Source organism: Lampetra planeri, chromosome 24 (assembly GCF_965212315.1).
Source record: "Lampetra planeri chromosome 24, kcLamPlan1.2.h2, whole genome shotgun sequence".
NCBI lineage: Eukaryota > Metazoa > Chordata > Hyperoartia > Petromyzontiformes > Petromyzontidae > Lampetra > Lampetra planeri.
Window position 1 is genome coordinate 10478337 of NC_136130.1, and position 13740 is coordinate 10492076.

Consider the following 13740-nt stretch of genomic DNA (forward strand, 5'->3'; position numbering starts at 1 on the left):
TAGCCAGGCTGGAGGCTGTTACTTAGGCCTCAGGCTTGAGGGCGGAGCGCCGGTTTCATTTGACCGGTCTCGGCGGGGAGGGCGTTCCAAGGGGAGACGCCGCCAGGCGGCCCGCTGGCATTACCGAGCCACAGGCACACGGCAGCCTCGGCTCGTGCTGCACGGCCACGCTCGCACCGGCACGGCCAAGCAAATCGAGGTGCATAACGAAGCAAGGCGATTTTGTGCTTTTGGCGATAATTTCAACCCAATTCTGCTCTCGACATCACATCATGAGAAGAGGTGCCCATTCGGAGCCGTCGCAGTGAGCAGCGGGGCAATTTATTTATCAGCTTGCCACTCAGCGATCTCTGGCTGAACAGTGTTTTTAATGCACGGCAGGGTCTAACAGTCTTTGTGTTCTAAGCTGGGTGGCAGGTGAGCTGAATCACCCTTTTGTGTCTTAATTTATGAACGCTGACAAGAGAAACCGCTCTTTGAAAAAGAACTGGCCAAACATTCCAAGGCTGGACTATCCTGAATAGGGCTTAATATCCTGAGGATTTCCAGTGTAAATGAAGGACGTTTTGACTTCAAGCTTTCGTGACTGCAGGAATTCATATTCTTTGCATCTTTCTGTAAAGTCACGTAGATAGGTTTTCTTTTAACCTACCTACCGACGTGACTTTACCGAAAGACTCAAATAATATGAAGGACGTTTGTTTAATTAATGCTTGTTTTTCATTTATTTATTTGTTACCTACGTGACTTTACCGAAAAAACCAAAGAGTATGAATATTTTCCACCTCTTTAAATCAACGATCTGTCACGATTTGGGGTGGCGATGCGATTTAAGAATCGATTATATGTTTAAAATAACGTATCGACGCCTCGAGAGGCAATTACATAAAGCGTATACGGGCTGATAATGATCGCTGCACACGAGGAAGATTTGATGGTTGCATCATGCACGTTAGGAATTGATTTTAATTGCTATGGCAATGTATCGTTACACCTCTAATTATCATTACATTCGTTTGAAAACTGACGATTGGAGACACTGTGAGACGTACGTTGGTGTGGGCCTCTCCCCGCCCTCGAAATAATGAGGGCAACAGATCACGCGCACACACACACACGCACACACTAGCTTGCATGCATACATGCACGCAATGCACGCGTCCCCTCTTCGTTCTTTTGTTTAGAGGCAATGCCACTCCCTGTTGTTTGGCAGTTTTTTGCTCCAAGTAGAGGACTGTCCACCCTCGTGGTGACTGGAGCCAGAACGAGCCCACCACAGAGGCCCAGGCGGTACCGGTCCATCTCCCGACCGAGGAATGGCAGCCTCTCCTCCGCAGCGAGAGTTCGAACATGCCACGTGGCCAACCGCAGGAGTCTCGCACCAACGCATGGATACAAACATCCCCGAATAGCTTTACCAGACTGTTGGTGTAAGTGCTGTTAGCGATCACCTATGAAGGCCAGTAAGGTACACGAGGGGGTGGGTGGCCAGCACCACGCCCGGCCGCCTTTGTCTCCCGAGTGGCGATGTTTACACACTGCACCAGGTAACTCATTTGAGGCTGAGTCAACCTAGGGGAGGCCCATGACCGGTACAGAGGTGTTGGCCCTAAGCGGGAATCGAACTTGGGTCACGGGGTTTGTAGCGCAGCGTGCCAACCGCGACACTATCGCTCTCCACAATATATGCATACACACGCACTAAGGCACTCACGCAGTCACTCACGCAGTCACTCACACGTGCACTCCAAACTCCCACGCACAGTCGCCCACGCGCGGGCGTGACACAACAACCGCCAGCCGCCACTAAGCGGCGGTAATGTCACCACAATGCTTGTGCCAGACTAGGTGCATCTTGAGGCGATCATCTCAAGTGTGGAAGACTGGCCCAGGTGTTACAGTTGCAGGTTATGACGCAAACACACACACGCTCTCCTGTCAATCTCATCACACGTGCGGCCCTGTGCTCTCCCTATGCAGTATTTGGGACAAATTCTGGCCTCTCTGTCCAAACGACACCAAAGCCGGCCGGGAGGAGTAGGTCCTCGATGGAACCCACGGTGCATCGCAGCTCTGTGATCACTCCCCGTGCCCTTGGCGCGATCTAGAACTCGCACGGAGGACGGTGCTGCGACTCCAAGCCTCGACGGCGGAGGCAATTGCGCGCAAAACTCTCGGCTGCGAATAAAAAAAAAAACACCCACTCGCACACACACTCGCTAAACTACGGCAGCCCCGGCCTGAAAATCACAAGGGAATTAACAAAGAGACGCCGCACAATAGCGTTGCTTGCACAAGGGTTAAAAAAAAAACCCCAAACCCAATTTGTATGCCGAGGCTGCTGCCCCGCCGACAGCTTCATCATTAGCCGGCGCCGGAATTCCATTACACGTAATATTTGGGTGCGAGGGACGGTGGGACAGCGGCGAGTGGCGAACGGAGCCACCCCGCACCGGCGGGCACGCAGGCACGCGGCGGGTTATTTTTTTTTACTACAATCCGTGCAAAAGAGCAAACGAGTTTAACAAGGCAATTACATCGGTGCTGATGAGTTACACGATAGGAACAGCACCCCGAGCCCGGCAAAGGATAATACGCTGTCAGTCATTAGCGTGGCGCGCGGGAGCCTTGTAGCGCCGCGACCGGCGCCCCGCGAGTGCGCCGGCAAGTGGCAGCCGCGGAATTCGAAAATAATATGGCGCCAATTAAAAAAACTTGGCCCCCGTGGTAATTGGCTGACCAGAGCATATGCATGAGTGGCAGCCGGGGCTGCCGGTGTCACGCCGCAAGCGCCGCGACGCCTCTCTATCACGCCGACGCTCGGTGAGAGAGAGAGGGAGGGAGAGCGGCGGGCTCGGCGTGCCCGGGCCCGCCGGGGTCGCGCGGCGACGGCGAGCGGCGCGTGCGGTCAGCGGTGCGCTCGCGGCCATTACCCGGAGAGCGTCCGGTGACAAATTGGCCGTTTAAGCCGCTCGCGCCGTCGCCCAAACAGCGGGTAGAGGTTACGGTGGCGCTGGGGGGGTGGGGTGGTGGGGGGAGCGGTGGTGGGAGGGGGGGGGTTTCCACCGAGCCCCCCACTCTGCGCTGGGAATGAACAACCTTGTGGTGACAGGGTGGACTGGCGTGGCAGTCTCCCGCGATCGTGGAACGCGGAGGATGATTTGCCCGATAGACGTGCCCCCGCTCCCCGATCGGAACCGCACGCTAGCAATCGCTGCGCTAGCAAAGATACAAAAACACTAAAAACTATATAGTTGTGAATTTAAATCCAGTTGCGTATAAACACAGAAGACGTTATTTAGAATAAACGTTATTTAGAATAAACGTTATTTACAAATAACGTCATTTAGAAACAACGTCTTCTGACGCGGCACCGTGATATCAGGAGAGGCCAAAGTTACAGCGAGCGTGCCTCAGTGCCGACTGCAGTTCAGCGGTGCGTCAGTCGGGGTCGTCTCGAGTGAGCAGGCTGGGCTCGGTGGGGGGGGGGGGGCTGATGTGGAACCCACCAGGTGAAGATGGGAAACAAAACTCACGACGCATTACGAACCAGTGACAGATTGGGGGGGGAGGGGGGGGTGGAGGGAAAAAAATAAACCCAATATAAAGAAAATGAGTGGACATTAAGAAAAGTAAACAAAAGTGACAGCGTGCAGCATTGTTTATTCATCAAAGGGATTTTTTTATAGTGATTTATTTATATATTATTTATAGTGAGCGACTTGTTCTATTTCGCACTCCTATTGTTGTTTTTGTATTGCGTGCCGTCGCAACTCGCTGACCCGCCCCAAACTGGACATCTGTTCAAAAACGAAGCTTCACAGCTCAGCGGAATTCTTCCTGCAGCCTGAATGAAGACTCTCATCCGGATCGTGACGAGCGCGGACCCGCAGTTCGGCCGCCTTGCCAACAGGGGCCTCTCACGAGCCGCCTCCGGTGGCCGCCGCGGGCTCCAGCGGGCCGGCGGCCGCGATCCCCGACCCGGCAAACTCGAGCGGGACCTACGACGGCCTCGCCGTGTCGGCCGCTCTCGTCGGGGGGAGGGGCGACGATGGACAGACTCACCTATCCCGCTGTGCAGACGTCCCTCGTGCTGCAGGCCGAGCCCCGCCATCATGTCGGCGATGCCCTTGGCGTAGCGGCCGGCGGAGGCGGCGTACACCTGCCAGACGACGCGTGCCGGGGGGGGGGGGGGGGGGCGTGTGGGGTGGGGGGGAAACGCCACTTAGGCACGGCCCTAATTCAAAACGAGCGGATCAGGGTACATTACAGACCAAATTTCTTTGCGGCTGAGAAAACCCTCCAATCCATTTCTCCCCCTGCTGCTTGTTTGAATTGCTTCGGGGCAGATTTTTATAAAATTCAAGCGGGCGGATAATAGGCTTAGCAAGCGCATAACGTGAATTGCACCGATGTAGAGCGTGCATCTCACGCTCTGACCCCGAGACAGAAAAATCGACCGCTGGATGCGAGGTGAGGGTGCGTGTGTGTGTGTGTGCGTGCGCATTGTGTACGTGCGCATGTGGCGGTGTGCATCTGTGCACGGGTGCGTAATTGCGTGCGTGCGTATTGTGTGCGAGCATGCATTATGCGCGCACGATTGTGTTCGTGTGTGCGCACGCGTGCATTGTGTTGATGTGGGAAGCGGTAGCGTAGCGGTCAGCGCGCTGCGCTACGTACCCAGCGTCCCGATTCCCACTCACGGCCAACAACGGCGATGAATATCTGAACCGGCCCTGGACCGAGTAAAATGCGGAAAGTGAAGCGAGTTGCTGCCGGGTCGACTGCCGTACCGTCGCAGATACAGACCCCCCCCCCCCCAACCGCCGCTCGGCACTCTGGGAGGGAATTGTTTTTGCGTGGGCCGCGACGTCTCCTGACACCGCCGCTCGGTGGCCGCGGACAGCCCAAGCCGCGCCGAAGCATCACGGAGCCTTTCGCAATATTGTGACACCGCCCGCGCCTCACGGCACACTCCAAACACCGGCCCGCGCTCCCCGCCCTCTTGACGTCCCCGTGGTGTTGTGTCACATCCAGCCGTCTCGCCTCCACGCCGGTGACTCATCCTCGTTCTCACTTTTTCTTCTGGAGTTGAAAGCGGCATGGTGAATAAACACCCCTCGCTTATTCGTCTTCTTCTTCTACGGTGCTGCGTGTCGCCGGGGCGAGCAAGTGGCTTCTGGGACGGCAAGAAAAGTTCCAAGTTTTCGACGGGGTCGGTTGCACGTCGACGAATTTTCTTTTCTCCAGGACAACCGATGCCTTCTCCAAGACGAACCGCAGCCTCTTGGTCGGAGCAGCGACCGATGAACGGAGAGCGAAGAGCACCGAGCCAAGAAGCAAATCTGTCATTGCATTGATAGTAGTATGATGATGATTTGAAAAATACTGTGATTTAGCCGTCCATCGATCAATGTATCTTGCGGACAATCATAACCCCCCAACCACTCCTTTCAACAGTTTCTGACCACTCTCCAAGGTCAGGTGATGCCACCTTAAAATAAATATCTATCATGTATTTTTTGCTTGTTACTTTGCTAATCCTGGACACACCTTCACCAAACCCACTCCGAGCGGTGTGGTGAAGTATGGTCACACAATCGCCACGACCCGGCACGGCATGGGGAGGGGGGGAAGAGCAGACCTTCATCCAGTAGTCGATTGACAACGGGCTGTAAAATGAGAGGAATGCTAATCCCTGGCGTTGCCTTCTGGTTTGCTCTCGAGCCCGTAAGTGGAATGACAAACATCTCCCGCCGATGCATCTGCAGCCACCACGGCGGCGGGGCGATTATTTCTCCCAGAAATTAATTCAGAAACACCCAAACTGCACGCGACCCCTTACAACGTTGGCAACGTTCGCAGGCGCGCGCAACTTTTTCTCCACGGCCCCTCGCAACAACAACAACAACAACAACAAAAAATCCCCACCACTCCCGGCAGTGCATTTCGTTTTTCAAAAAATCCGCTCGGCAGATGTGTTCACGCACAGCGGCAGAAGCGGGCATATGCATCATTAACGCGTGCAATCTGCTCCAGATGCATTCCTCAGTCATCATAATAATAAAAAAGCTGGCAAATCAAAGCAAAACTTGTCTGCGATCGTGAGCACCGTAAACAAAGACCCCTGCTCGCTCGCTCGCCACCCGCCAGCCCTCGCCGCCCCCGCAAGCTGCCGCGATGGCCCGGTCGGCTTGGCCCTCGGAGAGAGAGAGAGGGGGGGGGGCCAGGTGGCACCAATATCAGTCGGCTCGTTAAAGGGGACCCCTGCCCCCCTCCCTACCCCACCGCTCTCGGCCGGACAGCGACGACAAAAGCTTCCGCCTTTGGAGCGTCGAGAAGCCCATTTCCGATTCTGCACGGCTGTCTAAGTTCGCCGTCCCCGGGGGAAGGAACCTTTTAACACGGCGGTCAGCCTGGCGTGTCCAATGTTTATTAAAGGTGGTTAAAGCGGTTTACTGTATGCAGGCTCCACGCCCGCACACGCGGAGGGTCGGGGGGGAGGGCCGCCAGGGAGCCCGGCACCCGCGCCCATTATCCATCACCCCCAGCGCCGCCTGGCCCAGCGCCGTCATCTCCTCATCAGTGCCAGCGCCACGGCCAGCCCGCCTGGCACGCTTACCGGGCTGCCCGGTAAGCGTGCGGCCCAGACGCTCGATGATTACCACACCCACTACCCCGGCCACAACCATCATTCCAGCCACAACCATCACCTCAGCCACAACCATCATCCCAGCCACAACACATCACCGCCACAACCATCATCCCAGCCACAACACATCACCGCCACAACCATTGCAACTACACCGTGCCCTTTCCACAGCCACTGCCGGTCCAGCGACCGCGTCAGGACACCCTGGACAAAAAAACCGCACCGGCCACGACCGTTGCCGCAGCCACACCACGGTAGCCTCACCACAACCACCGCTGAACCACAACACCTCACCAAGCCACCGCCCATCTTTGTGGAATGGACCCCCGATTCATTTATTTGTTTATCCATCAAGCAGCAGAATGGGAATTACGCGATCAACCACGAGGGGCCATTTCAGATTGGATATTCAGCAAGTGCAATTACAATAACAGCGATGGGTATACGAATTAAGTGGGGGGCCCACGGTGTCAGTGAGGCGGGGTGGGGGGGCCGCTGAGGAGCAAGACGCTGTGACACGAGGATGTGTCAGGGAGAAGGGGGGGCGTGTTTGTGGCCACGGGGGGGACGGTGGAATGAGCCCCTCCCCTCCCCCCATGCCAACACCCGTGCCCTACACTTCCCCCCCCCCTCGCTCGATGCCACCGTGCCCTGCGGTCGCGTGTTCGGTTTGAACGTCTCGGTTTCCCCGGTAATAACAAGCACAATAAGCGTGGAGGTTATGGGCTTCAAACTGTGGTATTTTCAAACTGCCGCCGCGGCCGGAGGCAGCGTAACGATGCCGCGTTGTTTACAACAGAAATAAACGAATTCGGTGCAGAAAAATGTCGAAACTTTTACAAAGACACCTGAGAGTGAGAGAGAGAGCGAGAGAGAGCGAGAGAGAGAGCACCGACGCGGACGCACAAAGCCCACTCGGAGGCGCTCGGGATAAACGCACGCGCAGACACGCGCGCAACACACCGCCGCCACGTTCACAGTTGGGCGACTCTGGCGAGGGCCGAGCGGATGATGGATAACAAAGAACGGATTTCTCCTGCACCTCTAAGCTCACTCATGTGCCTCCCGCGTGCCGGGTGGATGGATGGATTGGGATGGGATTTGGGAACAAGCGAGCTGTTTTTTTCCCCTCTCCCTCCCTCCCTCCTCCCTCCGCGATTGCCTTCGGCCCTCGTATCTAAGGGCAAAATCCCCAAACCACGCACAGCTCCCTTCTGCCACGGCCGCCCAGACACAAGCGGGCATCAATATGGATCGATGGGGCCGGCGACCCGAGCCTTTGACCCCTGCCCAGGCCCTTGTGACGGATTTCTGTTTGACGTGACCGGAGAGAAAGGGCCGGGGGTGTGTGGCGGCGGCACAATGCCGTTAATCGGCAGGGCAAAGCTAATCGCGCAGCTGATAAATGATGGGAGCGTCAGGCGCGTTTTTAAATTCGCACGATCGACGCGGGCGCCCTGTCGCGCCCTCCCATCCCCCCGCACGGGGCGACCGGAGCGGGCGTCGCTGTGAAGTTGTGCGTATGTACGTTGAACTTCTTTCGCACCGTACGTAGCCATCCGTGCTAATCGGAGGTTAGCACTGTCCGTGGCAACACGGGGACACGAGACGCCCGCTGTGTTGCCCTTCTTGTGCCCGCCTCGACACCCGCCACCGAGTTTAGCCCCCCCCCCTCCCCCCTCCCCTTGACCCGGTGTCTTCCACGGGGCCGGTGTGCAGGGCGCTCACAACGATGGCGATGTCACCTCGACACCTACGGCATGCCGGGATTCCAGTTTTGTTTCGACGTTGAAAGCGATGCCTTTTGGTTCGCGAGTTACTGTTGGTTTCAGGCCCGCACGTATTCGTCTTCGTGGCTGTGCATTTGCCACTTTGGCTCGGGGCGGATTTGGTGGTGAATGTCTCGTTAGTGTTGTGTTTTCCACGGCCTGATGCGTAGCGGCTGAGCAAGTCAATGTTGAGACGGAGGCGAGTTCAGGGTGGCATTTACTTGCGCGTGCAGCACACCACAACCAGAGATCATCCACGATTCAAAAGCTAAATAAAACAAATATTTTACAGCTCATTCCTGGAAGAATGGTACCCCCAAACTATGCTGGCAAGGGGTTTGTTGGACCATACTTCACCACGCTGGTGGTTAGTGTGCCTCGACATAATTCGCCGCCGACGCTAGCTGTGGCTGGTCGCTGGGCTCCGAGCACAGTGCGCTATCCGCTGCGCTACCACTCCATCTCAGTTTGGATATTTAACGTGAACAATTTACGGACCCACCACTTGTACGGTCGCCTTCACAACGGCTAACGCCGTGACATTTGTTGCCGGTGTAGCCAGAGCCGCGCTCCACCGTGATGATCACACGGCTCACGAGTCGATTAGGCCCAACGTTACTCGCAGCAGACTGCTACGGAATCAAGGGAGCCTAACAGCGGATGAAAGCGGACGCGTTCTCAACACCGCGGAATTCGACGGATTTTTAAAGAAGCTCGTGGCGCCGTGCCTGCGCGCGGTCGGGTCGAGCCGCGCTGCTCGTGCCGAGTGGAATTGCGTCGAGGAGCGTGCGGTGGTCGGCCCCGACGACCGCGAGCCGTTGCCGTACGCGCACACACGTATGCACGTACGCGCACACACACACGCGCGCTTTGTGACGCAACACCGGCTGCTTGAGAATGAAAAACAATAACTCCGGCACGATCCGCACGCCGGACTGCCCGCCGATCGCCAGCGAACGCGACTCGCGACAATGCCGCTCCCGCCGCCGTGTCCGGCGTTCATTTGAGGCACGGCGGGGAGGAGGGCGGCCCGCGCCAACGCTTCGGATTGCAACGTCGGCGTTGTCACGCCCCTCGTCGGCAAAGCCCCAATAAAGAAAGTGTTTAGTTAAAAAATAAAACCGCACCAAACACATATTACAAAGATCCCCCGTATACCCTTTAACAGACTGTTGGGGCAAGTGCGGTTAAGCGAGCACCTACAAAGGCCGGCACGGCACACGAGGGGGCGGGTGGCCAGCACCACGCCCGGTCGCCTTTGTCTCTCCGATACTGATGTTAACAAACTGCGGCGGGTCCTCATTGGAGGCTTGGCCAACCTAGGGGAGGAACAGGACCGGTTCAGATACCCGTCGACGCCGTTGTCCGCAGGCAGGAATCAAACTCGCCGGGTTCATAGCGCAGCTCGCTAACCACTACGCCACCGCTTCCCATGCATGTACACACACACACACAGATAGACACGCACGCAAGCGCGCACGCAAGCAGAAGGCGTGAATACGTGAATGTCGCGGGGCGGCACGCCGGCCGGCCGTGCAAGGATGGGAGAGCGCCGGCAACGCTGGCAGCGCGTTAAGCTGGACGCCGCGACACCCAGCACCCTTAATTGTCGTTCGCTCGTTCGCTCGTACCTTCTTAATGTTGATCCACGAGCGGTAGCAGTCCCTCGGCTGCAGATTTAAGTGGCTGCATTGTCCCGGCAGCCTGGATAATCCGGCCGACAAGAGATTGAAAGAGAGAGCGAGAATAATAAAAAAATAAAATTCAGAGCGGCGTTAGATGTTTAAACTCCCCCGTTAGAACGCGTCCAAATCAAAGTAACTGCACTAAGCTGCAAATGATATGTTTGCAAATAGCCCAGCACTCTGGCGTGTTATTAACCATAAACCAATTTGGAACGATAACATAAAAAAACACACAAGATGCAAAAGTGCTTAGTGTCCAGGTGCGATGAGGCAGTATTTATTTTATGACCTTTAAATTATGTTGCATTAAAAAAATAACAAGTACATTAGCAAAAGCCACAGTGCTTAAAAATGGTGTAATTATGCGGCATTCCTTAACCTCTATTTAGCTTAATTTACAGCCTGCTGCAGGAGGCCCGCTCTTTATAGCTCTGCTTAATAAACTATCGTGTCTCTTATTTATCCGCGTTGCTTCATCAATTTACAGCCGCATTTGATCAATTATTAATGGCGATGAGCGGAACATTAGCTGTGCCCTCAGCCTAGGTCACCTGTCTGCCCCCCCCCCGCCCGCGCCCCCTCCTGTCCTGCGCTTTCCCGCCCACCCCCCCCCACCACCACCGAGTTCCCGAAAACAAACGGAGCCATTACGAGGAGCGTTCTTTAATCTGCGGCGAATAAATATTAAAAAAAATAGACGTGTCCACGCTCGACGGCGTAAAGAACTCGCCGGCGAGGTCTGCGACGGCCGTTTGCCGGGCCGTGCCGCGATCGCTCCTCCTCCTGCGCGGAGGCGGTGGCAGGTGCCGCGCTGCTACGGGAAGCGGCGATGGAGCCGCGGTCAGCGTGCGGCGGAGGGGGCATTGCCGTGATTGTCCCTAACGCTCGGCGCATACGACGGGCGCGCGCCTTGCCCGGCAGGGGACAACCACGCGCACGCGCGGCACTGATGATGGCGAGAAAGAGAGAATTCTGGTGTTGCCGTGGACGGCGGTGATGAAGGTGGTGATGAAATGGGAATGGTTTTCGTTGCAATTAATGCCGGTGATGGTGATGACGATGATATTTGATGATGAGATTTATTGAAATGGCGACAGATTATGACGATGATAATGGTAAAAAGAAAATTGTTGCAATTGCTGTAACTGAAAATAATGGTGACAATGATGATGATGATGAAGAAGGTGCTATGGCAATGAACTGCAACGATTCACTGTGACAATTTCTCTTTACTTTCTAACAAAAGACTTCGGACATCAGTCAGGAAAAAAAACTCCCAGCTCCTTCCATATCATATCTAATCTCCAGGTCCCTATTTAATTTTCTGTTTTCTATATCGGATTTCGAGTAATGTAACCCTTTTCCCACTCTCACTTCTATTAATTCCAGGAGTACCGCGGTTCACGGCTTCCGTGTTGGAGTGCTTGCGACGCGCCACAAAAACAATTTACTTTACGGGATTGCTTTCCCTTCCCCGACACAAAAGGAAGCCCGGGTTTCGCTCTGGACCGAGAGCGGATTTCTGAATTTCTGCGTTAACCCCTTATGAAACGCACTGACCCGTCCGGCTGAAAAAGGGGCAGGAAATGGACACCGTAATGCGGCGAGGTGGCGCCCACAAAGGCCGCGCAGATTAAAAGTGGCATTACGCCTGTTGGATTTGGACGGCCGCGGCTAGAGAGAGCGAGCGCGTGCGCGCGCGCTCGCGAAACGTTATCACGCGGCTTCGCCATTGTGGGCCCGAGCGTTCCACTGGCTGCCCGCTAACAGGGACCGCGGCCCCATCGCCGGGGGCTAAGCCGATTTTCATTTGCGCCGGTTTCAATTTATTAAACCCCCTCCTCCCACCGCCGCCACCGCCCGCGTGCTCCGTCGCGCGCACACACGACGCGCCGAGACGGGGGCATCGTCGGGGAGGAGGAGAGCGAGCCGGGATCCACCGGGGCATGAAAGCGCCCGACTTAAGACCCTAACACGTGTGCAATGAGATCAGACGGCTGGCAGCGATCTACCGCTGCCTGGGCCGTCGGCCGTGCGCGACCACAAAACGCCTCTCAGCCGCGCTTCGCCGCGCCCGCCACGCCGCCCGCCACGCCGCCCGCCACGCCGCCCGCCACGCCGCCCGCCACGCCGCCCGTCCGTCCGGACGGCCGGCCGGCGGGGGGGGAAAATGTTCATCTTAATCCGGCTCTCCCCGCCGCCAACCGCGCCGCTGACGGCTTAACAGATGGCAAAGCGGCACTGCCGTGACTTGAGGGGCACCGAGAGCTCCCGCCGGGCGCGCGTGGCCCCCCCCCCCGACCGCCCTGTCCCCGGCACACGGCGATGGCCCGGCACCGGCCGTGACGGCGTTATTACAGTTAATGCCACTGCATGTTCATTTCGAAAGGGAATTAATTTGAGCCCCATGCAGCGACGGGGCTCACTAAAGGTTATTTCAAGCTGAAAGGAACGGGTTTGTGTATTTTATCTTACGACATAGCGCTAATTCCTAAAAGTCTGCACACTTCACAGCGTGTTTGTAGGGAATATGATGACGCAAAGATGCACGCACACACAATCTCACCTACAAAGACAAAGATCCCTCGTATAGCCTTAACAGACTGTTGGGCCAAGTGCTGATAGCGAGCACCTACGAAGGCCGGCACGGCACACGATGGGGTGGGTGGCCAGCACCACGCCCGGCCACCTTTGTCTTCCCATTGCTGATGTTTTCCATTTGCACCGGGTGTTCAATTAAGGCTGAATCGGCTTAGGGGAGGCATAGTCTGGGTTCAGATATGTCGCCGATGTTGGCCGTGAGCGGGAATCGAACTCTGGCCGCCGGATTGGTAACGCGATGCATTAACCACTAATCTACGGCACGCCACAACACACACACACACACGTATACTCACACAATGTCATTAACACCCTCTCCCACACCGCCTTCAAGTAAACAAAATGACTCATACACACACACACTCTCTCGCTCTCTATCGTGCTATCTCTCCTGGCTCTCTCTCTCTCCTGGCTCTCTCTCTCCTCCTCGCTCTCGTAAGGCGTGCGAGCCTCACGGCGAGCGGCTGTTATTCGCGAGCGCTAAGTGACAAAGGCCGCCGCCTCGTCACGACGGTACGGGGACGAGCGCGCGGGGACCCGGCCCGGTCCCCGGTAACCCCGCCCCCCCCTCCCTCCCAACCTCCCCCCTCCCGGCCCCCCCACAGAGACACTCATTGTACCCAGAATTAAACCAAGCAGAGCGGAACAACAAGACCACCCCCCCGCGCCCCCCCCCCCCTCTCCCGCCACCGCGGTGAACACGGTCGAGGTCCCCGGGAGATCCCGATTAAAGGATCCCCGTCTACCCGACGCACACCCTCCTTGTCTGTTTACACACTCTGGGCGATTACCGCGCCAAGCCCATTGCAATGTTTCTTTAACGATCGTTTTACTATGGAACGGTAGGGGATGTTTTATTACCTTTTAAAAAAAGAATTGCAATTTGTCCGCGCGGATTTTTCGCGAACCGGGAATGTATTTAAGCTTCGTGTTTATTCGTGTCTGCGCAAACTACGCGATCTTGCTTTCTGTAACGACGACGTGTTTCTGTGGGGGGTTTGGGCTCCGTTGGTGCCGTGAGTTGTTTTGTTCT

At 56.3% G+C, this 13740-nt stretch overlaps 1 protein-coding gene across 4 annotated transcripts in view; it reads right to left on the reverse strand.

Annotated features, from left to right (window-relative positions):
• The window catches only part of ERI3 (ERI1 exoribonuclease family member 3), a 45218-nt gene that overhangs the window by 11259 nt on the left and 20219 nt on the right, over positions 1-13740 (reverse strand). For 3 of the 4 annotated variants that reach the window (XM_078605666.1, XM_078605663.1, XM_078605665.1), the window contains 2 exons: positions 10053-10125; positions 4066-4162 (listed from right to left, as the gene is read on the reverse strand). The exons of the other annotated variant lie outside the window; for it this stretch is intronic. In XM_078605666.1, the coding sequence (XP_078461792.1) occupies positions 4066-4162; positions 10053-10125 (170 nt within the window). The remainder of the gene's footprint in view (positions 1-4065; positions 4163-10052; positions 10126-13740) is intronic. 4 annotated transcript variants of the gene reach the window in all.